At 39.0% G+C, this 24,241-nt stretch overlaps 1 protein-coding gene across 11 annotated transcripts in view; it reads right to left on the reverse strand.

The window, feature by feature from the left end:
- The window catches only part of RUFY3 (RUN and FYVE domain containing 3), a 97,487-nt gene that overhangs the window by 33,642 nt on the left and 39,604 nt on the right, over positions 1 to 24,241 (reverse strand). For all 11 annotated transcript variants that reach the window (XM_010839098.1, XM_010839102.1, XM_010839100.1 and 8 more), the window contains 3 exons: positions 5,307 to 5,480; positions 4,386 to 4,503; positions 3,461 to 3,562 (listed from right to left, as the gene is read on the reverse strand). In XM_010839098.1, coding sequence (XP_010837400.1) covers positions 3,461 to 3,562; positions 4,386 to 4,503; positions 5,307 to 5,480 — 394 coding nt within the window. The remainder of the gene's footprint in view (positions 1 to 3,460; positions 3,563 to 4,385; positions 4,504 to 5,306; positions 5,481 to 24,241) is intronic.

The raw sequence follows: 24,241 nt of genomic DNA on the forward strand, positions 1-24,241 counted from the left end.
AGAAAGGGCTGCTGCTGCTGTTGCTAAGTCACTTCAGTCGTGTCCGACTCTGTGCGACCCAATAGATGGCAGTCCCCCAGGCTTCCCTGTCCCTGGGATTCTCCAGGCAAGAACACTGGAGTGGGTTGCCATTTCCTTCTCCAATGCATGAAAGTGAAAAGTCAAAGTGAAGTCGCTCAGTCATGTCTGACTCTTAGTGACCCCATGGACTGCAGCCTACCAGGCTCCTCCGCCCATGGGATTTTCCAGGCAAGAGTACTGGAGTGGGTTGCCAGTGCCTTCTCCAACGAAAAGGGCATTATACCATTAAATCATTGTGAATTTCTTTTTGTCTTAACAATACTGTGAGTATCTTTCTATTTCAATAGATAATTTTCTGCAGTTTCATTTATACTAGTTTTATACCATTCCACTGTATGACTGTAGTATAAGTATGTTCAGCCAAAACTCCCTTTTCCTTAGCCAACTCTCTAATCAACAGTTAGGCTAGTTTTGGCCTGTTCCCACAACTAATTCCACAGACCAGGCATAATGTGCTGAAAATGACTTTGAAATAAAAAAGTAAAAGAGAAACAAAGTACTTGAATGATTCTGAATGGATAAAAATCCTAGAAGACCCCTGAATAATTAAATATTCTTTCATGATGTACCCAAATTATCATTACATATAGATGAAATGACTTGAAATATTAATTTCAACCAATTTGATATCATAACTGAAACATCACTGCAATCTACTTGTTTTCAACAAAGTCACTTGGGACTGACTGTTCATGGTCAACCTCAATGATTGGTAATAATACATTTCATTGATGTGAGTTTCTCTTTTCTTTTTGATTCTCTATTAAAAATATTAACAAATGGTAAAACACTTCAAAAGCAGCACATGGATAATCTGCAAATTACCATCTCTCTTGATAACTGCACACATATTAATAGCCTGTGAAGAAAACTAAGAATTGGAATGAACAAGGTTCTTTAACACTTTATTCTTTCCCCAAAACCATACAGTACACATTTTCCTTTGTCTGGCTTCCCTTGTGATTTATATGTGAGGTTTGTACATATTGTTGTATGCAATGGTAGCTCATTTGCTTCCAATGCTGGACAGTATTCCATTGTAGGAATCAACTACAGTGGATCCATTTTATTTGCTCTTTCAGTTGTACAGTCGACAGTACTTTTATGAACACTACTGCACATGGTTTTTGGTAGATATACACATGCATTTCTCTTAAGACATACCCAGGGTGTGAAAGTGCTGAGTCAAAGTGATTGAAAATGTTCTGTCTAGTTCATAAGACTGAACCCATTTAACTTTGGTGCTCTGTGGGTAAAGATCAAATTCTTTGGACCTCACTTTGAATCAATAATTTTGATTCAAATAATTTTGATTGAAGACACTCCCCTGTATCCTCCCTGGTAGCTCAGTCAGTGAAGAATCTGCCTGCAGGGCAGAAGACCTGGGTTTGATCCCTGGGTTGGGAAGATCCTCTGGAGACGGAAATGGCAACCCATTCCAGTATCCTTGCCTGGAAAATCCCATGGTCAGAGGAGCCAGGCAGGCTGCAGTCCATGGGGTCACAAAGAGGCGGGCAAGACTGAGGGACTAACACTTTCTCACTTTCTTTCTACTCCCTGTAGCGACCTACAGCTCGAACACTAGACCCTACGCCTTATCAAAGCTTGACCCTTGGAAAGTTGAGCCTTCTCTTTGTAGAAATAAATAAGCTATCCTGAATGGTTCTTGTTTCTCTTTCTCCTGGTTTGCTTAATTTTCTTAGGCAAGAAAACAGCAATCAATAGCATACGCAGCTGCAGCAACATTAAAACAATGCTCCATATTAGGTGCTGTAGTGCAATTTCTTGTAGAAACTAGACTTTTGGAAAATTCAATCATGTCTTCAAATTCTGTTACTTGTTCGTATACTATTTCTCAGAGGCAATATGCTGTATTTGTATTTCTTTCAGTAAATATTAAAGTACTATAAGGTGCATAAAGACAAGTACACAAATCATACACTACGGCAGACTGTGTTTTCATAAAGAGAACATACCCATGTAACCACCACCATATTAAAAACAGTATGATTATCAGAACCTCCAAAACCACGTTATGCTCCCTTCTACTCCTGATTTAGTACCCTCACCCCACCAATGGTAGCTCTTTCCTGACTTCTTCTATCATGAAAGGTAAGGTGTGTATGTTTCTGAACTTTATATAAATGGAATAATATACAGAGTATTTTCCACGTCTGGTTTCCAACAAAACCAGATTAATCTATATGGCTGTGTGAAGCTGCTACATGGTATTTCACTGTATGAGTACGCCATGATTTACTTACCCATTCTACTGTGAATACACACTCGGGGTCTATTATAAATATTTGGGGCTGGTACATTCTAATAGATATGAACATTCCTGTTCATGCCTTTTGTTAAACATAACTATACATTTTTTATTGGATATAATAACTAGAAGTGGGATACTTGGTCACAAGAAATGCTTATGATCAGCTTTTATAGAGGATGGTAGTTTTTTTAAGTTTCTATATTAATTTACTCACCAGCAGAGTTACTATACATCTTCTTCAACACTTGGCATTATCTATCTTTTTCAATTTTGCCATTCTGGTGGTTGTGTGAGGTTATCACACTCTTGTTTTAACTCATATGTACAAATGGCTAGTGAAGTTAGGGATCTTCTCATGTGTTTACTGGCCATTTCAATTTCTTCTTTTGTGAAATGCTTGTTCAAGTCCTTTACTATTTTTATATTTGCTCATTTGCCTTTTTCTTTTTGGATTGAAGGACTGAGTTCTTTATATACCCTGAATATTCATCATTTGTTGAATATATGTATTACATATCACAAATATCTCCTTTAGAGTAATGAGTTGCCTTTCACTCTTAATCTAAAGAGTGTCTTTTGATAAACAGAAGTTCTTCATTTTAAGGTAACTAATTTATTCTTTTTTTTTTTTTTCCTTTATAGGTAGAACTTTTTGTGTCCTGTTTGAGAAATTTTGGTATACTTTATGTGTCTTCTAAAAGCTTTATTGTTTGCTCTCTTCCATCTGTACCTATGACCCAACTTGAAACTATTTTGTGTGCTGCATTGGAATTTAATGTTACATGTCAACTTCTTGTCTTACAGAGCCTGGGTATATGTGAGTGTGTCAAAGCCTTTCCTGTTTTTCTGAAGGTGTTAAGTTTTGACCTGTCCTGCAAAGGACCATACCTATGCCATAGCGACAGTGTGAGCACACTTAATAGAAAAGCATCTAATCTTAAGCATGTGTGTGTGTTTGATGTGGGAGAAGGCATTAGCTGAACTATGTAAAACTGTCACGAATCAACTGCTTCTGATCCACAAAAGTGATAAATTTATATGATTCAACCTAATATGATACAGAACATACCGAGAAAAGGAGAAAGTTCAACAAGAAGATCTTCATACCTGAGAAGTTCCTTCTTATTGATCAAAGCTTTCATGTATTCTGAAAGTTTCTTTTGCATTAGTGCCAGACGAAGCCAGGCTCTTCCTCTGCCTACAGGTGTTCTACGAAAACACAGAAACCAAAAAACCAGTAGAAGCAGCGGCGGAGGCCACGGTGGGACAGGCTCATTCACTCCTGCTCATGATCCCTCAGTACAGTGCGTGTAATGAGGCACTCCTGACACACAGCCCCTCCGTCACCACACTCCTGTGTGAGGAGTTCTGTGAGGGCTGGTGGGGGCCGGGGTGTGCTGGGACAAATGCGCTTGTGAGGAATTCATTACTGAATGAGACTACAATTTGAAGACCTCTGGGAGGCCAAACTGAAAATGTCCCATCAGATTTGTTTTGGTAAATCCTAAGTTTAGTGTGAATCATGTAAGTACCCAAATAACAAGAACGAGGACACAGGCCATTCAGACCTCTAACTGATTAAAATTAGGCCAATCTAGTTTGGGAAGGTAATCACCTACTCTTTTTCAAATTTCAAGGCAGGTTATGGATATCAGTCAGTTCCTGCAGTTCACTTGACAACTGTTTTAATCGTGGTTCTCAAACTCCAGAAGACAAGTCTAACATGCCACCTCCCTAGATCTGGTTTCTTGAGACTCACTAGCTGATATCCACAGTGCTTTGAAAAAAATAAGAGAATATTTGGTATTTTAACATGAAGACAACTTCTCTTAGGTCAATAATAATTATCCCTCACACTTCTCAATATTCTACATTACCAGGGCCCTCCTAACAATGTCTATTCATAACAACATTATGCATTTTGGATTGTTATGAAATACATTATGGTCATCATTGTCTTCCGTCTCACTCCTAAAGGAAGTAGTTGAGAAGAATGTTTTCCCTGACACATAGAATTCAACCTTAAACTTACTTAAGTCCTGGAAGATCTTTAACACTTGCTGTTATCTCTGCAGCTTCTGGAACAAGCTTTTCTACCAGTTCTAGAGGCCCCCAGAAGGATTTATTTTGTCCAAGAAAAGTTTTCTTAGCTAAGGTGATAAAACACAAAGCAGTAGTTTAATACTTTTTATATAAACATACTCCCAACACACACATACAAACATACCCTACTAGCTATTCAGTGTGCTTTTCAGGGAATTAATCCCAGATTATCAGACAGTCTTAAAATTATTCATGCTTTCAGAATTGATAACATTTCATAAAAATAAAGTATTCCCTACTTCCCAAGACTCAGCTCTTCCTCTTTCAGGAGGAATTTATGGCCCACCTGTATATGAACAATAAAATTTTTAATAATATCGTGCTTTAAGTTGTGTGGTATTAGTGAAGAAAACAGTCTAGTGGAAAAGAATATGTAACTCAGGAGCAGATTATCAAAGATTGGGGAGGAAAAGAAGCAAAGGTGAATAACGCCAGGTCCTGCCCTTGAAAGCTTATGGTTAAGTGGGAAGAGCACGGAAGCAAGAGCCAGGACATCAGAGTTCTAGCACTTGCTTTGCCCCTACTTGCTGTGGGATTTTGAACAAATCATGCCCCACTCTAGAGCTATATCCACCAGTGAAGCACAATTGTCATCTTGAACTCGATACTTGTAACAGTGCTTCCAGCTCTAGCTTTTCAGGATCTGTATTTTTTTTAAGCCTTATACCGTCAAACATATTTCTGTACGCAAATGTACCAACATGCTGTACCCACATGTCGAATCCCAGTGGATTAATATGAATTCAAGAGGCTTCTTATTCTTTGGCTCCATAAGGAAAGCTTCTCTTCTTGAACACGTATTGCTAGGAAACAGGTGCGTGCGCATTCTCATTTTGAGGCCATGGCCTACCTTTCAAGCCATGTTTCAGGCAGTGCTCCATCACCACGAAGAACTGCTGCAGAGGTGCGTAGTCGGAATCCAGAGTTCTCCCCAGGTTCAGAGCAGATTCGATCAAGCCCTTGATACTCAGCTTGGCCATGTTCATCAGGTTCATGCGTTCGTTAGCCATGAGATAATTAGGATCTGCAAACCCAAGGGGGAGAGCGTGGAGCCTGGTTACTGGAAATAGCACATTTAAAAATTCAGTCTAATTTCACCACGTTGACATCTGCATTGATGGTGCAAAAGTCACAGTGGGTAAGACTACTGGTGTCTTGGCAAGAATCAAGGCAGTGACACCAAATTATAGTAATAGTTGCTGTGTTCCTCTCCACCATGCACTTGCTATTTAAAAAAAAGAGAGAGATGCCAATCTTCCTTGGGAATATTCTTGGCAGAACACTAAAAGGTGTATTTATTTTATGAAAATTTAAACCTTGAGTAGTCTTTTAATATTCTTACCAACGCCTTTGCCACTGCCCTGACCTAGGCTGGTCATAACTCAGTACTGCACAGCTCCCACACAGGCCGCTTTTACCCTGGCCCCGCCCCACCCATTCTCTACAGCTTGTGAAGCTCAAAAAAAATAAAGCCACTGTAGAAAAAAGGGATAAAGTGCTTAAACTTTGTTCCCAACATGTTATTTGCATTATTAGTATTTATACTAGGTAGAATTATTATTTAAACTGAGCATTCTTAAATGAACAATTAACATTATCAGTATAATGCAGTCTTAGAACTTAACCAACTGCAAAATTATTTTTAAGACTTAACATAGACTTAACGTGGCTCTCATCAACCAATTACACCATCTGGGGAAAGGGAAGAAATACCACATTTTACCTGACAAAAGTCTGAATCATCTTTGTTCCACAGGTGCGTACCCTGTGTCTGGTCCTGTGGGTTCTTACAATGATGACCTCAGTACCTCCTCACTGCACATTAGGAGACAGTTACACCAAGAGCACCAATTGATAGGGCAGAGAAATGAGGCTCCAAGAATAAAGGAGCTGACCCCAGGCACAGCCAGTACTACATGACAGAGCCGGAGTCTACACTCTGTCTTTCTGACTTCAAACCACGTGCTCCTGACAACTACAATCCACTTACAAACGCATCGGTGACTCCAAATAATGTGCATCCTTCCCTCTTGCTGACCATTCTTTTACACAGTTATCTTATTTAATTCTTGTGACTCCATCATTTAAGTGCTATTCCCCTTTCCAGGTGCTAAAGCCAGCCTGTAACGGTTTAGAGATCCAAGGCCAAACACTTCCTAAGTGGCAGAATATAGACCTGGATGTATTATAGCATGAAATGCTCTTTAATGCTCTTTCCACTATGACATCTGCATCCTCCCAAACACCAAATATGTTAAATTTCCATACAAATTGGAAAAGACCTAGAGAACTATGAAATGTTTTACCTTTTTTGGAGGACTAAAAGTAATACTAATAAAAGCCCATGCTCCCATAATAGAAACAAAGCAGAGATTATTTTATTCAAATTGTTCCAAGTAATTTTCTTCACACAATGTTTTCATTTATATCTGCTTTCATGGTTAAATGGAACAGAATCAACTGGCCAAATTCTAAGCTCACTTTCTTCTCCATTAAGTTTAAGAACTTGAGGTTTATACAAATTTTGGTTTGTTGTACTATTCTCCGAGGTAATTTCTTTAGAGGATAGTTTATTAGGAAGGTCAGAACTTCTATGTTGCCATTAATTCTTGCACATCAATAAATGTTTTAGGACCATGGCTCAAATCTGGTTTCTCTGTTTACTACAGGTCAAACTTGTCAAGAATGGAACAATCTCCCAAGGACAATGAAATACACAAAAAAACTATCCCTGAAAAAGAGCCATGAAGAACTTTATCAGATATTAACTTCCAACACTATGACCAGCATTTATGTGCACTGTACTGTATCTGACCTTCCACAATCCCTGGGAGAAAGGAATAGGGCAGGGGTGTGTGGGCTTGCATGGATGTTTGTGGAGAGCTGCTGGATTCCCCACTTAATGCAGGAAAACATGGCTGGAGTTGGATTAACTGGTGGTCCATAAGGTACCATTCTATTGGCCTCAGGTCTGTAGACCATTGTCAGGAGGCATTTAACAGGAGGCTTCCTGTGTGCTGTTTTGGATCTGTCATGAACCCTCTGTTCCTTATTAATTCCTTAATATTCAGGAATTAAGAGGGGTGGCAAACAGCTCCCAGGGCTGAGGAATGCATGCATTTCCTTCCTTAGTTTTTCCATATGGTGATAAGTAATTATTTGCGACCCTCTTCCTTTTTATGAACCATACAGTAAAAGTGATTATTTACAACCCTCTCTCTTTGATATGGATTGCCTTATGTTTCCTTGATAATTTGTAAGTCTGGACTTCTGATCTTTATCTTTGCTGAAAATAGCTACCTTATAAGACAGTATATATACCCATGCTATGTTGAATAAAACACCTTTGCTCCATCAGAGCTTGGGTCCCAGTGTCTTTCTTTCTCTCTTTTCTCTCTCCCTCCAGCTAGTTCTCTGGAGAGTAGAAACACATCGTGCTCACTCTCCTGCCCGGGCTTCTAAGACCCTCTTGAGAAGGCGCACTGTGCTTTCACCCCCTCGAGAGGGCGCCCGGTGCCTTCGTGAGCGATGCAAGCCCTGTGTCAAGGACTTTATTGGTTTTCCGCGTAAACCAGGGAATATCAGCCTCTCTCTCTCTTTTACTTTCTTATGGTCGACTCCGGACCACCAGGTTCTGGTCCATTAAAGGACCTCAACAGACCATTAATTCAGGGCCCTAACAACAAAATTAGGGTTTAGGATAAGACGGTCGGTTGTGGTTGTTTTGTGAGGTAGTAACAAGGAACACCGGAGAAGGCAATGGCACTCCACTCCAGTACTCTTGCCTGGAAAATTCCATGGATGGAGGAGCCTGGTAGGCTGCAGTCCATGGGGTCGCTAAGAGTTGGACACAACTGAGTGACTTCACTTTCACTTTTCACTTTCATGCATTGGAGAAGGAAATGGCAACCCACTCCAGTGTTCTTGCCTGGAGAATCCCAGGGACAGGGGAGCCTGGTGGGCTGCCGTCTATGGGGTCGCCCAGAGTCGGACACGACAGAAGAGACTCAGCAGCAACAACAAAATTAAACAATGCTGCTAGTCAACGTACACAACCTAACTCCAACCTGGTGACAACCAGTCACGTGGGGAGAGCTGGATTTGGAACAACTACAAAACCCCAGGCTTTGAGGCATTTTTCCAGAAGTGGTGGTACCAGCTCTTTTACATTGCCTCATCTCATTGTAATCAGTAGCAGAAATGTTTAAGACAACTGGTTATAGTGTCTAGGATGCATAAACTACAGAAAGAAATTAAATTCCTAATAATGCAGTTTGCATAGGGAAATTAAATTCCTAATACTTTAGACTCCGGTTAGTATGGTGCTATAACCTGCTTGAATTAACATGTGTCAAACATAAACAGCCCTCCCATTCTTTAGGAAATATTACTCTCAACCTTGGCACTACTATATTTTGGGCCAGACAACTCCTTCTTGTGTGAGGCTGTTTTGTGAATTAAATTTAGTCGTAATGGATGCCTTTGCCCTATAGATGTCAGTAGCACCCTCTAGGCATGGCAACCCCAAATATCCCCAGATATGGCCAAGAGTCTGCAGAAGGACATCTTCTCCCTGTGGAGAACTATTATTCTGAACAAATGAAAGCAAGCCAAACAAAAATCAGGGTAATTTGACAACTAGACCTAAGAGCTCAAAAGAATTTATTGCTCATTATTAATTATTTAATACAAAAGTCAAATGATTATTTCATGCTTTATTATCAACATTTTTGTGTTAGCAGTGTATAAGAGTATGGTCATTACAATTAAGTTTGTTTCCTGGTTAGTTTAACTACGTGAAAATAATTAGTACTTATAAATTTTCTCCATTTTATAACTCTGGCTACTAACGATGAATATTACATCATTAGCTTGATTTGTCATAAGAAATTCTCTAGTCAGTTTGTTACCTGTCTTGAATTGTACTCAAGTATAAAGTGATTTTGTGGAACTAATGTACGCTGTGAAAAAAGGGCTGCAATGACTGGAATAGAGTATGGAGGGACTTATGAAGGGGAGGTAAAGTTCTGCTTGATGTGGTGTTAGTTTTGTGAACTTGGGGAGTATGTGAAAAACCACTGAGCTGCAGCCATCACAAAGAATGAAATAACGCCATTTGCAGCAACAGGGGCGGACCTGGAGATTATCATACCAAGTGAAGTCATAGAAAGACAAACGTCATATGATATCACCTCTGTGCAGAATCTAAAAAAAAAATGATACCAATGAACTTATCTACAAAATAGAAACAGACTCACAGACTTAGAGAAAAAACATCTGGTTTACCAGGGACGAAGAGTTGGGCAGAGGGATAGAGTTTGGGACTGACATATACACGTTGCTCTATTTAAAACAAACAACTAGGAACCTCCCTGGCAGTCCAATGGTTGGGACTTCACCTTCCAAAGCGGGGGATGTAGATTTGACCCCCGGTTGGGAGCTAAGATCCCACATCCATCACAGAAAAAAACCAAGAACATAAAACAGAAGCAATATTGTGACAAATTCAATAAAGACTTAAAAAAAAAAGTCCACATCAAAATGTGCTTTAAAAAATAAAATAGATAGCCAGCAGGGACCTAAAACATTAACTAATTTAAAAAAAAAAAAAAGAAATGTGGAAGTGGATGTAAGATTCTAGCTGTCCTCTCTGAGGCCAGACATTAAACAAATTTCCCCAAATATAACACATGACACCTTCTTGCAACATTTTAGGGGAAGAAATACAGTTTTCATGAAAAGTAAGTTATCTATATTAACATGTAAAGGGGTAGTTATTGAATGAATGAATATTTTTTAAAAATTGATTGAGCTGAATACTTATAATGTGATCTTTTCTATTTCAGGCTTATAACTATAAAAGGTTTTTAAAAGTTCTATTTTTATTGTATAGACCAAAAATTATTTTTAAATGCATAACTTTCACAATGTTGTTAGTCTTAGTTTTTCTATGAGAAAAAATAATTAAAATTTTAATTCTTCACAATGCTAACATTCAACACTATTTCTCCAAAACTGAACTTTTGTTTATTCATTCAAGCATCTACTGGGTGTTAGACAAATAAACAAAACTGAACTTTTGTTTATTCATTCATTAAGCATCTACTGGGTGTTAGACACTGTATTTAATGCTGGGAACCCAGCGATAAAAGACCTAGTCCTCAACACTGAAGTGCTTACTATTCATCAAACTTGGGTAAATAGATGCCTAAAGAACAAAACTGGGCAGCTTACAGAGAATGCTTGAAATTTTGGAATAAACATTAACATTTTCAACCACAATTAACTTTATTACAGGACAACTAAAATGTCTTCATGTTGAGCCATATACATCCATTTTATGGAATCGAATGTAAATTTTATATATATTTAAAGCTAAGATAGTGAAAGTGAGAGTTGATCAGTTGTGTCCAACTCTTTGCAACCCCATGGACTGTAACCCACCAGGCTGTCCGTGGAATTCTCCAGGCAAGAATACTGGAGTGGGTAGTCATTTCTTTGTCCAGGGGGTTGGTGGCTCAGATGGTAAAGACAGTAGATATGATATTAATGTAGGATTTCAGGCAAGTTCTAAGTCCAATACGATTTCCTCGGCCATTGGATGTATTCTTCAGAAAAGTTTAATATCTATTACCCATGCCTATTACATAACATTGTACTGAGGTTGGCAGACCAATGCAATTAGAGAAGACAAAGAAACATATAACCTGTAAAACCGTGGATCATGTATTATTGCTCTCAAACAATCTAATGTTACACCCAGAAAATCAAACTAAAATTTTTACAGAAACATAATAATTCACAGAGGTACCAGAGCACAAAATTAATATATAGAAACCACTAGATGCCACTAGAAACCACTAAAGGATGAGACTTTTAAGTTCAGTCTTAAAAGATAAAGAGAAATTAGGCAAGGAAGGGTTAGGAGGAGAGCCATGAAAGGAGCAGAAATGAAGTACAGCTAGGGTGAAGGCACAGAAATATGGAAGAACATAGCATGTGGAAGAAACCAAAATTGAAGAAAATGCAGTAAGTTTATGATACATATAAGTAAGACCTGTGAGATGAGACAAGGAAAATAGGTAAGGGAGAGATGCTAAGGGCTCTGTTCAAGGAACATAGATTTTACCTTAAAGCCAGCAAAGATTTTGATGTGAGGTGTAATGTCACAGATTTGAATTTTAGAGAAGCTGTTCTAGCAGCCTTGTAGAAGATGGATCAGAAGGGACTCAGAGCTCAAGAGCAAGTAAGGTTTACTGCAAAAGCTGAGGAGAGAAATTATGATCAGGGTTGGAACTAGAGCAGTGGGTGCTGTGTGGAGAAGAGGGAGTTGGCTTTGAGAGACTTCTAGAGGTAGAATGACTGAATTTCATGACTTGATGACCACATGGATTGAAAGAAGAAAGAGAAGGAATGGAGAGCAACCTCTGTGTTTCTAATTTTGGTGATTATCTGGTTGTTTCTAGATTTGGATGGTGGTATAAACAGTCTTGATGGGAAACACAGCAGGAGCAGTGGACTAAAGAAACCCTGTAGAAACGACTGTAGTTATAATAACTATATTGGTTTTCAAATCAAGGTCCTTTTAAGAGCATATGGGTCTTGACTACACCTCTTTAAGGCTGCTAATTTCCATATGAGGAAGTTTTCATAAATTTTACAGTCATGTGCTCATCAAGTCAATAGCAGTGAAAAAAATGGACCCAAAGTCACGTCGCTAAGTGACATTTAGCCACACTATTCTGCAAACCAATCATCTCTCCAAGATCCTATTTTACCTCCTTATAGTGCAATGATGGGTTTCCCAGGTGGCTCAGCTGGTAAAGAATCCACCTGCAGTGCGGGAGATCCGCGTTCGATTGCTGGGTTGGGAAGATACCCTGGAGAAGGGGACGGCTACCCACTCTAGTATTCTGGCCTGGAGAATTCCATGGACTGTAGAGTCCATAGAGTCACAAAAAGCTGGACATGACTGAGTGACCTTCACTTTCACTTTCATAATGCAATGATGAATGCACATATGGAGAAATACTGAAATGTTTTATTAATAACTGAAGGAAAGTAAATTATATTTAACACTATGTTAATATTAAGTATGCTACATCATACCCAATTCTTGGTAAAGTGGGAATGATTCATATGTAGTACAACAATAACTTTTATCTTAAATGTGAAACACAACAGTTGTCATAGAGAAATTTCCCAATGATACCTAAAAGCATTAATATGAGACTTAAAATGACCAACTAACAGAAAGATATTGAAAGGAAAGCTTACTTGAAGTTCAAAATGACTGAAGACCAATAATTCCTAAATAAAGCTATTTTGGACTTCTGTTGTAACAGTTCTTAAGAGTATAAAATTAAGTATAAAATGAATTTCCCATTACAGTGAAAGAAATTACTGAACGTACTAAAAATACCTTGTAATAAAACACCATTTAACTAATTTGATGACAAATTTATACAAAAGAATTATGAATTTTTATTCAATCTTCATCTAAAAATAATCAATATGGAAGATAGTATGGAGATTCCTTAAAAAACTAGGAATAAAACCACCATATGACCCAGCAATCCCACTCATAGGTATATACCTTAAGGAAACTTCTTCAAAATTGAAAAAGACACATGTATCCCATTGTTTTTTGCAACACTATTTACAATAGCTAGAACATGGAAGCAATCTAGATGTCCCATCGACAGATGAATGGATAAAGAAGTTGTGGTACATATACACAATGGAATATTACTCAGCCATAAAAAGGAATGCATCTGAGTCAGTTCTGATGAGGTGGATGAACCTAGAACCTATTATACAGAATGAAATGAGTCAGAGAAAGATAAAATACCGTATTCTAATACATATATACAGAATCTAGAAAAATGGTACTGAAGAATTTATTTATAGGGCAGCAATGGAAAAAATGGAAAAAGAGACATAGAGGATAGACTTATGGACATGGGTAGAGAGGTGGAGAGGGTGAGATGTATGAAGAGTAACATGGAAACTTGCATTACCATATGTAAAATAGCCAACGGGAATTTGCCGTATGGCTCAGGAAACTCAAACAGGGGCTCTTTATTAATCTAGAGGAGTGGGATGGGGTGGGAGATGGGAGAGAGGTTCAAAAGGGAGGGGATGTATCTATGGCTGATTCATGTTGAGGTTTGACAGAAAACAAAATCCTGTAAAGCAATTATCTTTCAATTAAAAAATATAGGGCCCTTAGATTATCTATGTATCTATATCTGTTTCTATTCTCCTTAATGTCATTTGAGATATCAAATAAGCTTCTACTCAAGAGTAATAAAGAAGAAATTCACTTAAGTAATATTTTCCCTGGGTTGAAATCCGTTAAAGGAGTTAAGAAAATTTAACTAGAGGGACTTCCCTGGTGGTCCAGTGGTTAAGACTGCATGCTTCCATGTTGTCAGTTTACCTGCCTGAAATATTTTCAGACCTAGTTTTGACAGTTTCTACATTATGTTAAAATGAATTTTTTTTTTTTTCTCCAAAAACTCCATGCTTCCATTCCTGGGGACATGGGTTCAGTCCCTGGCTGGGGAACTAGGATCCCACATGCTGTGCGGTAGGGCCAAAAAATAAATAAATAAAATAAATTTAACCATAAATTTATTTATCCTGATTGCTACCTTTTCTTAGTAATAGCATACTCAAAGATATATTTTGCTATTTACCCTGATTGTTACCTTTGCTTAGTAATAGCATACTCAAAGATATTTTTGCTAAAATCAAGCCTTATCAGCAGAAAGACTATATCCACCCAATAGCCTTACTCTATTTGACCTGAATCATCTGTGCTAATTAGCTTGTTATATGATGCCAGGCAGGGAATCTTACTTCTTTGAGGCCTGTTTCCTCAACTGTAAAATTAGTTGTTCAGTAATTTTTTTAAAAGAGACATCACATACCTGTATCACTCATAATTAATCACAGCACTAATTCTCAAGCAGGGGGCACACTAATATGCCTGGAATGGGGAGAAACAACATGGTTTGAAAAACCCCATTAACAACTCTGATACCAAATGACCTAGATTCTTACCACTCCAAGTGTGGTCCTAGAACATCAACATTGGCATTGCCTGGAAGGAAATGGGAAAACTTGCCCTCCAGCGTTACAACTGAATCAGATTCTGCACTTCAACCAAAACCTAAACCAATCGGTATACGCATTGATGTTTGTGAAGCAGTGAACTGGTGCTTCTAGCTCCAGCATGTCCTAATTCCATGATTTCATAGATAGATTCGTCAAGGGCAATCAATAAATACATTTATCAGTAGAAAGCCCTAAGGAGAAAAGAATAGTAAAGATTAGAGTAGAAATCAATAGCAAATAAAACTACTGAGAAAAATCAATGAAACTCAAAGTTGACTCTGAAAAGATCAGTAACACTGACAAATGGATAGACTGCCCAACAGAAACAGAATTACTAAAATGAGAAATGAAGAGGACACACTACTTATTGACCTCACAGAAACAAAAAGGATTGTATGGGCAGTTGTATGCCAACATATTAGATAACCTAGATAAAAAGGACAATTTTTAAGAAAGATAAACTACCAAAACTGGCTCAAGAAGAAACAGAAAATCTGAATAGAACTATAGTAAGTAAAGATATTAAATTCATAATAAAAAGCACATCCCATAAAGAAGAGGCCAAAACCAGATTGTTTCACTATTGAAATTTACCAGACATTTAAAGAATTAATGCCAATTTTTCACAAACATTATATGAAATGTCCAGAAGAGGCAAATCTATAGAAACAGGAAGTAGGTTAGTATAGTTGTCAGGAACTGGAAGGAAGGGTGAATAGGGAGTGAATGCTGATGGGTACAGAGTTTCTTTGTAGGGTGATGAAAATATTCTGGGATTAGACAGTGGTGATGAAGCCACAACTTTGTGAATATACTAACAACCACTGAACTGTACAGTTTAAAGTGGTAACCCTTAATGATATGAGTTATACCTCAATAAAGCTTTAATTTAAAAAAAAAATTAAAACTTGAGACATAATAAAATATAGCATATGGATCCTGATTTTAAAAAACTGACAAGCACTTTGAAAATGGGCTGAATAGTACATACTATGAGGAAATTTTTGTTAATTTTGTTAGGTGTAGTACTGAATATGTTTACAGGTAATAAGCCAATGTTTAGAGTTTGCTTTAAAATACTCTAGAAAAATGTGGGGGTGATAGATGAAATAAGATCAGCATACAGTGATAATAATTGAAGCTGAGTGATGGAAAAGTTAAGAGTTTCTTATGTTACTCTCTCTACTTTATGTACTTGGAAAATTCCACAATTAAAAATAGTTTCTGCTTTCTCTTGCTTCAGGTCATGGTTTACCTGCTAGACTCCAGTAAGAATTCAGTGCTGTTTTCTTCTTCCCTGAACATAACCAAAAAAACCCCTTTTGACTGCCATTAGCATTGAAATGAATGAGTTTTTCTGGATATTTAGTATTCCAAAGCCACTCACCGGTATACTCTTACTCATTTTTAGTCAGGTATTGTGAAATAAAGCGATCAATCAATCAATCTCTCTCTGTCCCCACCTCCTAATACAGAGCTCTTAAAATCTTAATAATTTCCCAAGTGATAAGAGCCATAGGAGCATCTTTTGTTATATTCTGTTTCTTTCTAGTTCCTGAAATAGCTCCACATCAAAGGTAAAAGGAGTACCTTTGTTATTCCTAACAACTTCCTCTCAATCAGAGTTTATGCTAGTGAGGTGAATTTTAGAAGGCCTCCGAACCGAGATAGGGGGGTGGGGGTGTTGGGGGGGCTGGTGGCCAGGGGAAACCAGTGGTGTGATAAGTTGGGACTTTCAGCCATCACTTCCCACCTACAAATCCAGGGAGGAGAGGGGGCGGGAGATTGGAGAGTGCAATCATAAGAGTAGCAGTAGTAGTCGCTCAGTTGTGTCTCAGTCGTGTCTGACTGTGCGACCCCACAGACTGTGGCCCACCAGACTCCTCTGTTGATGGGATTCTCCAGGCAAGAATACTGGAGTGGGTCATCATTCCCTTCTCCAGAGGATCTTCCTGACCCAGGGATTGAACCTGGGTCTCCTGCATTGCAGGCAGATTCTTTACCACCTGAGCTACAAGGAACCAGGTTTTAATCAATGATTAAATCATAATCATTTGAGGCCTACATACTGAGGCTCCATAAAAACCATAATGGAAGGGTTCAGAGAGCTTCTGAACATACTGAGGTGATGGGAGGGTGATGTGCCCAGAGAAGGTGTGGAAGTTTTGTGCTCCTATGCATCTCTTTCATCTGGCTGTTCTTGAGTTGTGTTCTGTTAGAACCCACCTGTAATCTAGCAAGTAAACTCTTCCTGAGTTGTGTGAACTGGTCTAGCAAATTATAAAACTTGAGGAGGGGGTCATGAAAACCTCTAACTTCGAGCTGGTGGATCAGAGCATGGGTGACAACTTAGACTTGTGATCTGCGTTGAAAGTCAAGGGGCGTCTTGTGGAGCCTGTGTTAACCCCAGAGAGATAGAGTCCGAATTGAAGTGATGTTGGAGAACTGGTGGGTGTGAGAAAAAGAAAAAACCCACATTCAGAGTCAGAACACTGTGAGCAATAGAGGAAACACTGCTTTCTTTTAGGTAACCATTTCTAATTTTTAAAAGATGTTCATTTCTAATCCAGCTTGTCCAAGAGTTCCCTAGGAAATCACACTGATCTCCTCTTCACTGGGCTCCCAATAGGATACTATAATCAAGTTTAGTTTCGGCAAGTTTCCCAGGCTTCTTCAAGTACCTTTACCTGAAGAATTCCTTCCACACCACTGAAGAATACCCAGATTATTTCTGGGAACATCTAGAAGTTGGGACAACTGTCAATCTTCTTTGTTTTGATGCAACATAAGAAATTTAGGTGTTAAGTACAAATTCAAGAGTTCCCTGCTCTGCTCAATTTATTCCACAGAAATAATTTAAGTATTAGGGGGCACATTGTGACTTAGAACAATTAGATCTCTGATCTAGAAGAGTTAGAGCTGTCTTTCTCACATCCCCTGAGTGATGCTGGGGAAATTTCTCATGTCTTTTTATCTAACTTGTAAGATACGGAGAGAGGACAATCCTTCTGGGACTTCCTGCACTACTGTAAGTCTTCATGGGTTGTATCAAGACTGCCAGGCCCTGATTGCTCTATTACCCAGGCCACTTCCTGGGGTTGCTTCTGCAACTGATCATTGTGAGACATGATGAGGCTTTACTGCTGCTTCCTATAAAAGCATCTGTTCCCCAAACTCAGTGTTCCTCAGCTGCAACATAGAAACACCGTGCACACAGCATCTTCCTGATGCTCCCAGGTGCAACTCTGATGCAAGAGGAACTGATACTAATGTGCTGATGCTCAGGCTGCCCACTGTGTCGTGGATAGTAACGTTTTTCATCGTGTCCTTTACCAGTATCCAAGAAACAGTAATAGGATGGTTTTTTAGTTTGTTAGAAGAGTAAATCCCAACCTTGACAAAATACAGGCATAATCTCTACCCTTAATTTAACTTCCTGGAATACTGTATACTCATGCTCCAAATGAGACAATACCAAATCAATATAAAGATAAAAGCATGATAACTGCAGTACAGGATTTGAGGCAGAACCTAAATATGAACTCACAGACAACATGGAAGAAAGTATTCCACGTGGTGGGAATGGGTATGTGAAATGAGGTGAGGGAGATAAGAACACAGTGGGGAGCACTCTCTTCTTGGTGGGGAGAATTAGAAAACAGGAAGGGTAGAGTTAAATGACAGGTCTGTAACACTAGACCTGAATATCCAGGAAGCAGGCAGTGGGAACCCACTGTGGGTTCTGAGCAGGGAAGTCATATGATTAAAACACTGTTTGAGGATGACTGCGTGCGTGCTAAGTCACTTGTTGTGTCTGACTCTTTGCGACCCTACGGACTGTAGCCCACCAGCCTCTGTCCATGGGATTTTCCAGGCAAAAATACTGGAGTGGGTTGCCATGCCCTCCTCCAGAGGATCTTCCCAACCCAGGCACCAAACTCGCATCGTTTACATCTCTTGCATTGGTAGGCAGGTTCTTTACCATTAGCATCACCTGGGAAGCTCCTTAAAAGGATTATGCACAGTAAATTTGAATAATTTGGGGGAGAGGATCAAAATGGCTTAACTTGAAGAATCGTACCTGTTAAGGAAACAGGAGTGAAGAATAACCTAACATTTTCACCCTGTGAGCCTGGAATACTGTGCTAAAAATGGAAATGAAAAACACTGAATAACTGTTTTGGAAATAAGGGGTTAAAAAAAAAAAGGACCCAATGATGTGGAAGCATTCTATAATAATTTTTATCACACAGTTATAAATACGAACTAAAGTTTGGGGTTGGATAATTACTAGCAAAGGGATAATGGGTGCAATGATTAGAAATAAGATGTTTTCATCAGAGGAGATGGTCTAAAGCAAAATAGAAGGATTCAAGATCACTGGCTCAGCCTTTAAAGGGTGCTGGAACAGAACGCAACATACTGGCAATGCTGGAAGAGCTCTTTTGCTTATATCTTGGTAGCAAGAGCTAAAATGGATATATAACAGAGAGGCAGTACAGGAAACTGGACTATCAAACTAAAGTTCACAACTCCTTAGTGGGGTATAAAAAATCGATTTATTATAGTATGTCTCATATACTAAGGTTATGTGTTGTTTTAAGAAACTTTTGTAGAAATCAATGATGTGTGTGTGGAGTTCTGATGAAAAGTATTTTTGAGAGTCAACTAGGTTTGAACTTTGGTACAGTGGGTGACACAGCTCTGAAACTAGTTTGCTGGCATTTGAACTTCCCTTAGCTGTGTAACCCTAAGCAAGTTTCTTTTTTCCTTTCTTTTTTTTTGGCACTTACCATTTTGAGTTAATTGTAGCTTCATAAGCAGTTGTAAGACATAATAGAGAGATACTGTGTACACTTAACCTAGTTCTCCCAAAGGTAAGATTTTGCAAAACTAGAGTAACTTATGACCAGGATGTGACATTGAACTGTGTCACAAGGATCCCTCATTTTGACTTTTTATAGCCACAAGCATTTCCCTCCTGCCTCCTACCCTGTTATAACCCATGGCAACTACTAATCTATTTTCCATTTCTGTAGTGCTGTCATTTCAAGAATGTTATATAAATGGAATCAAACAATATGTAACTTTTAAAATTGGCTTTATTTTTTTGTTTTCACTCAGCATAATTCTTGAGGGATCCATCCAGGTTATCAATAGTTTGTTCCTATTTATTGCTGAGTAGTATTACACTGTGAAAGTTTCTTAACTCTGCAGGCCTTACTTCTTTTATCCATAAGATGATGATAGGGTTCTGAAGATTAAACAAGCTCATGGGTGTTAAATATTTAGAAATGCTTAGGCTGTACTAAGAATAAAAAATTGTTAGCTTTCAAAAGTATTATGGTCCTCCATAGATAAATTACACAATTTTATTTAATTTAAAATAAGTCTTCAGAGACTGCCCTGGTGGTTCAGTAGTTAAGAATTTGCCTGTTAATGCAGGGGCTGCTGCTGCTACGTCGCTTCAGTCGTGTCCGACTCTGTGTGACCCCATAGACGGCAGCCCACCAGACTCCCCCGTCCCTGGGATTCTCCAGGGAAGAACACTGGAGTGGGTTGCCATTTCCTTCTTCAATGCATGAAAGGAAAAGTGAAAGTGAAGTTGCTCAGTCCTGTCCGACTCTTTTCGATCCCATGGACTGCAGCCTACCAGGTTCCTCTGTCCATGGGATTTTCCAGGTGAGAGTACTGGAGTGGGTTGCCATTGCCTTCTCCTCCAATGCAGGGGATTTGTGTTCAATTCCTGGTCCAGGAAGATACCACATGCCCCAGAGCAACTAAGCCCATGTGACACAAGTACTGACCCCATGTGCCCTAGAGACTGTGCTCCACAAGAGCAGCCACTGCAATGAGAAACCCAAGCACCGCAAGCAAAAGAGTAGTCCCTGCTCACAGCAACTAGAGAAATAACACAGCAATAAAGACCTAGTGCAGCCAAAACTAACTAAATAAAAATTAAAAAAAAAAAAACCTTCATTGAACATATGTGTGATACAGTACTGAAGGTGAAGGTGAAGTTGCTCAGTCGTGTCCGACTCTGCGACACCATGGACTATAGCCTACCAGGCTCCTCCGTCCATGGGATTTTCCAGGCAAGAGTGCTGGAGTGGATTGCCATTTCCTTCTCCAGGGGATCTTCCCGACCCAGGAAATGAACCCGGGTCTCCCGCATTGCAGGCAGACGCTTTACCGTCTGAGCCTCCGGGGAAGCCCGATACAGTACTAGATGCTAAAACAAATCTCTTAGATATATTCCTTCCATTTTTCAAGATGACGGACATCAAGTCTTAACTCATGAAATACATCAAGGGACCAGTAAGCCATCTTGATCAGGTATTATTTCACATAAGTATATTATTTCCCTAATTCAAATAACATCCCAGCCACTCCAGTGCTCAAAGAGATGAGTAATCTGGGTAACTGCAAATATACAGAATCTGTTTAAAAGGTTTGTAATAAGTACAGATAGGAATTCAGTATTTAGTGAGAACTAAAGAGGGTAAACCATGTGCTTTTATTATTTCATTTAGTCTAAATAATCTTTTAGTGAGTTTCAAAACTTTTCAACCTGAATTAATAGCACATGTGAGATGATATGTAAGATAATTGACCAATGTTGTAAACATGATACAATTCTGTCCTAAGAAGACATTTCATATTCTACCAGACGTAAGTTATAGACATGTTGACTGTAAAACCAACTATCGCTGTAAGAAATCAGTTCACCGGAAAAACCTTCAATCTTGCCAAAATCAAAACAAAACACAAGAAAAATCAAACACCAAAATGAACAGTTAAGTCTGTGACCTCCTAGAGTTTGGTATTTTAAAAAGCAGTTTTTCAGGAAAATGGAAGCTAGTGTTAACACTTTGCCTATTAAAAAGCCACCTCTTTTGACACAGCCATAATAACTGATAAGAAATATAATTAAAACAGCTCAGCAGTGAAGGGTCTCCTGAAAAGATCTGAGCCTACATACATCAGTAGCTTTCTCCAGGTCTGACTGCAGGCTCCTCTCCCGACCCTGAGCTGCTATGGTTGTTATGTGTTGGTAATACTCCATAGTGAAAGTCAAAGTGTTAGTCACTCGGTTGGGTCCGACTCTTTGCGGCTGCGTGGACTGTAGCCTGCCAGGCTCCTCTGTCCATAGGATTCTCCAGGCAAGAATACTGGAGTGGGTTACCACGCCCTCCTCCAGGGGATCTTCCCGACCCAAGGACTGAACCAGCGTCTCCTGCATTGCAGGCAGATTCTTTACCATCTGAGCCATCAGGGAAGCCTGACTCATAAATTCCAGTATTTCATATAACTGAAATGAGACACAAGATGCAGAAAATTCTATACAAAGGCAAGGATGAAATGACTCAAAAGAGTTAACAAGTGAAGCCATTTTCCTTCCCTGACTCTGATTTTCTTTTTTAAGCTGTATTGCAGTAAGACTTTCCTGTAAATAGGTTCTTGGCTAACATTACCATATTCCACTTTACCGGTAGGGATCATCAAAGTAATACAACTCACATCTTCTTACATGCACCCTTATATTCATAGCAGCATTATTCACAATAACCAAGAAATGGAAGCAACCTAAGTGTCCAACAACAGAGCAATGAATAAATAAGATGTGGTACATATATACAATGGAATATTACTAAGCCATAAAACAGAATGAAATAATGTTCTTTGCAGCTATAAAAAAAAAGCACAAAATAATGCTATTTGGTTTCAACTAGAGATTATCACACTAAGTCAATCAGAAAAACAAATACCATGTGACATCACTTATTATTTGTGGAACCTAAAATATGACACAAAGTAACCTATTTATGAAACAGAAACAGAATCAGGGACACTGAAAACACTGGTGGTTGCCAAAGGGGAGGGCCCTGGTGGAGGGATGGAGTGGGCGTCTGCAATCAGCAGATGCAAACTGGCATGCATAGAATGGATAAACAACAAGGTCCTCCTGTGTAGCACAGGAAACTATATTCAGATTCCTGTGATAAACCATAATTGAAAAGAATATGAAAAAGAATATGTGTGTGTGTGGGTATGGCTTTCCATACCCACACATATACATGTATGGGCTTCCCTGGTGGCTCAGATGGTAAAGCGTCTGCCTACAACACAGGAGACCCGGGTTGGATCCCTGGGTCAGGAAGATCCCCTGGAGAAGGAAATGGCAACCCACTCCAGTGTTCTTCCCTGGAGAATCCCATGGATGGAGGAGCCTGGTGGGCTACAGTCCATGGGGTCGAAAAGAGTCGGACGCAATTGAGCAACTTCACTTTCACTTTATATGTATAACTGAGTCACTTTGCCATACAGCAGTAATTAATACAATATAGTTCAGTTATACTTTAAAAAAATTCATATCTTGTTTTTTTTCCCCCTGATTTCCCCTCTAATGATTCACAAAAATTTCATCAAAAAAGAAATGAAAAAGAGGAGGCTGACTCACACAGTAGGCTTGATCTTACAGCAGTAATTCATATCAAAGAAACAGAATTTTGCCAAGACTAAGTCATAGAGAAGAAGTCTATTAAGAAGGACACAGATTTGTTGGCCTTTATGTATGAAGTCTATTAAAGGAATCAAAACCTTAAACCTGTTTAGTGTCTGGTAAATAATAATCATAATCAAAATGGCAGCTAACATAGCAGACAGTACTCACGCAATGAATCAACACGGCTCTCTTTTTTTCCTCGTCTAGAAACTCTCAGGACTAGATAATACTGATCTGTTTTTTTCTTTAGAATACATATAGCTAATTATATTAAAAGTAAAACCTAAGACAGAATAAAAAGATAGTTTGATTCTAGGAAATGGCATGAAACTCAGGATAACGGACTCACTGAAAGTAAAGTGCTGAAGAAGAAACTATTGGGCATCAATGGAGAGAGAAACTGACTTATATTTTTGTTCAGTGTGACCAAATCTACCAAGGACAATACTGTCCCAAGCTGATATGAGTACCAAGAATTTTAAGACGATCTCTGCTCTCAAGGATTTTACACTTTAGCTATGAACGCAAACACACAAGAAGGAGAGAACAAGAAAAAACCTTAAGCTCCAGGTTCTGCAGGACTTGAGTTTATGGAAAAATGAACTGTGTCAAAGCTGTCAGGGAGTGCTTCTGTAGAGTTCTCATGAAGAGACTGGGGGTGCGGAGCTGGGGGCGGGGAGAAGGGGAGTGAATGTTCTGGTTGGGATGTCACGGGAACAAGGCAGGAGAGGAGGTTGAGTGCAGCTCATGCAGTCAGTGGAAAGGCCCGTGTGGGCAGAGCGGTGGGTGGTCGTGCGCTAAGAGAATGTACACTGAAGCTGGGGAGCTTTCAGTTGCCCAGCCAAAGTGGAAGTAAAATGATATAGTGAAGTGGAGCCAGACTTCAATTTTTCTTATAAAAAGTGTAGATCACCTTGAACTCCTTAAAGTAATGTACTGATTATGGAAGAAATAATTACTGGTTTGGGAGCCTTCATGCATTAAAATGTATGTGCTACTTGTCAAAGAAATTCCACCAGAAAGGAATGCTATAAGATGACTAAGCTCAAGGTGCTTACTCTGATGGAAATCTACAAATCAGAGCAACATTCCAGACCAAATACTTGATGTTCCTGGGGTCTGTTTTTAAACTGTTTGTGAAATTCAAAGAAATAGGT

The sequence above is a fragment of the Bison bison genome, unplaced genomic scaffold (assembly GCF_000754665.1).
Source record: "Bison bison bison isolate TAMUID 2011002044 unplaced genomic scaffold, Bison_UMD1.0 scf7180017864110, whole genome shotgun sequence".
Lineage (NCBI taxonomy): Eukaryota > Metazoa > Chordata > Mammalia > Artiodactyla > Bovidae > Bison > Bison bison.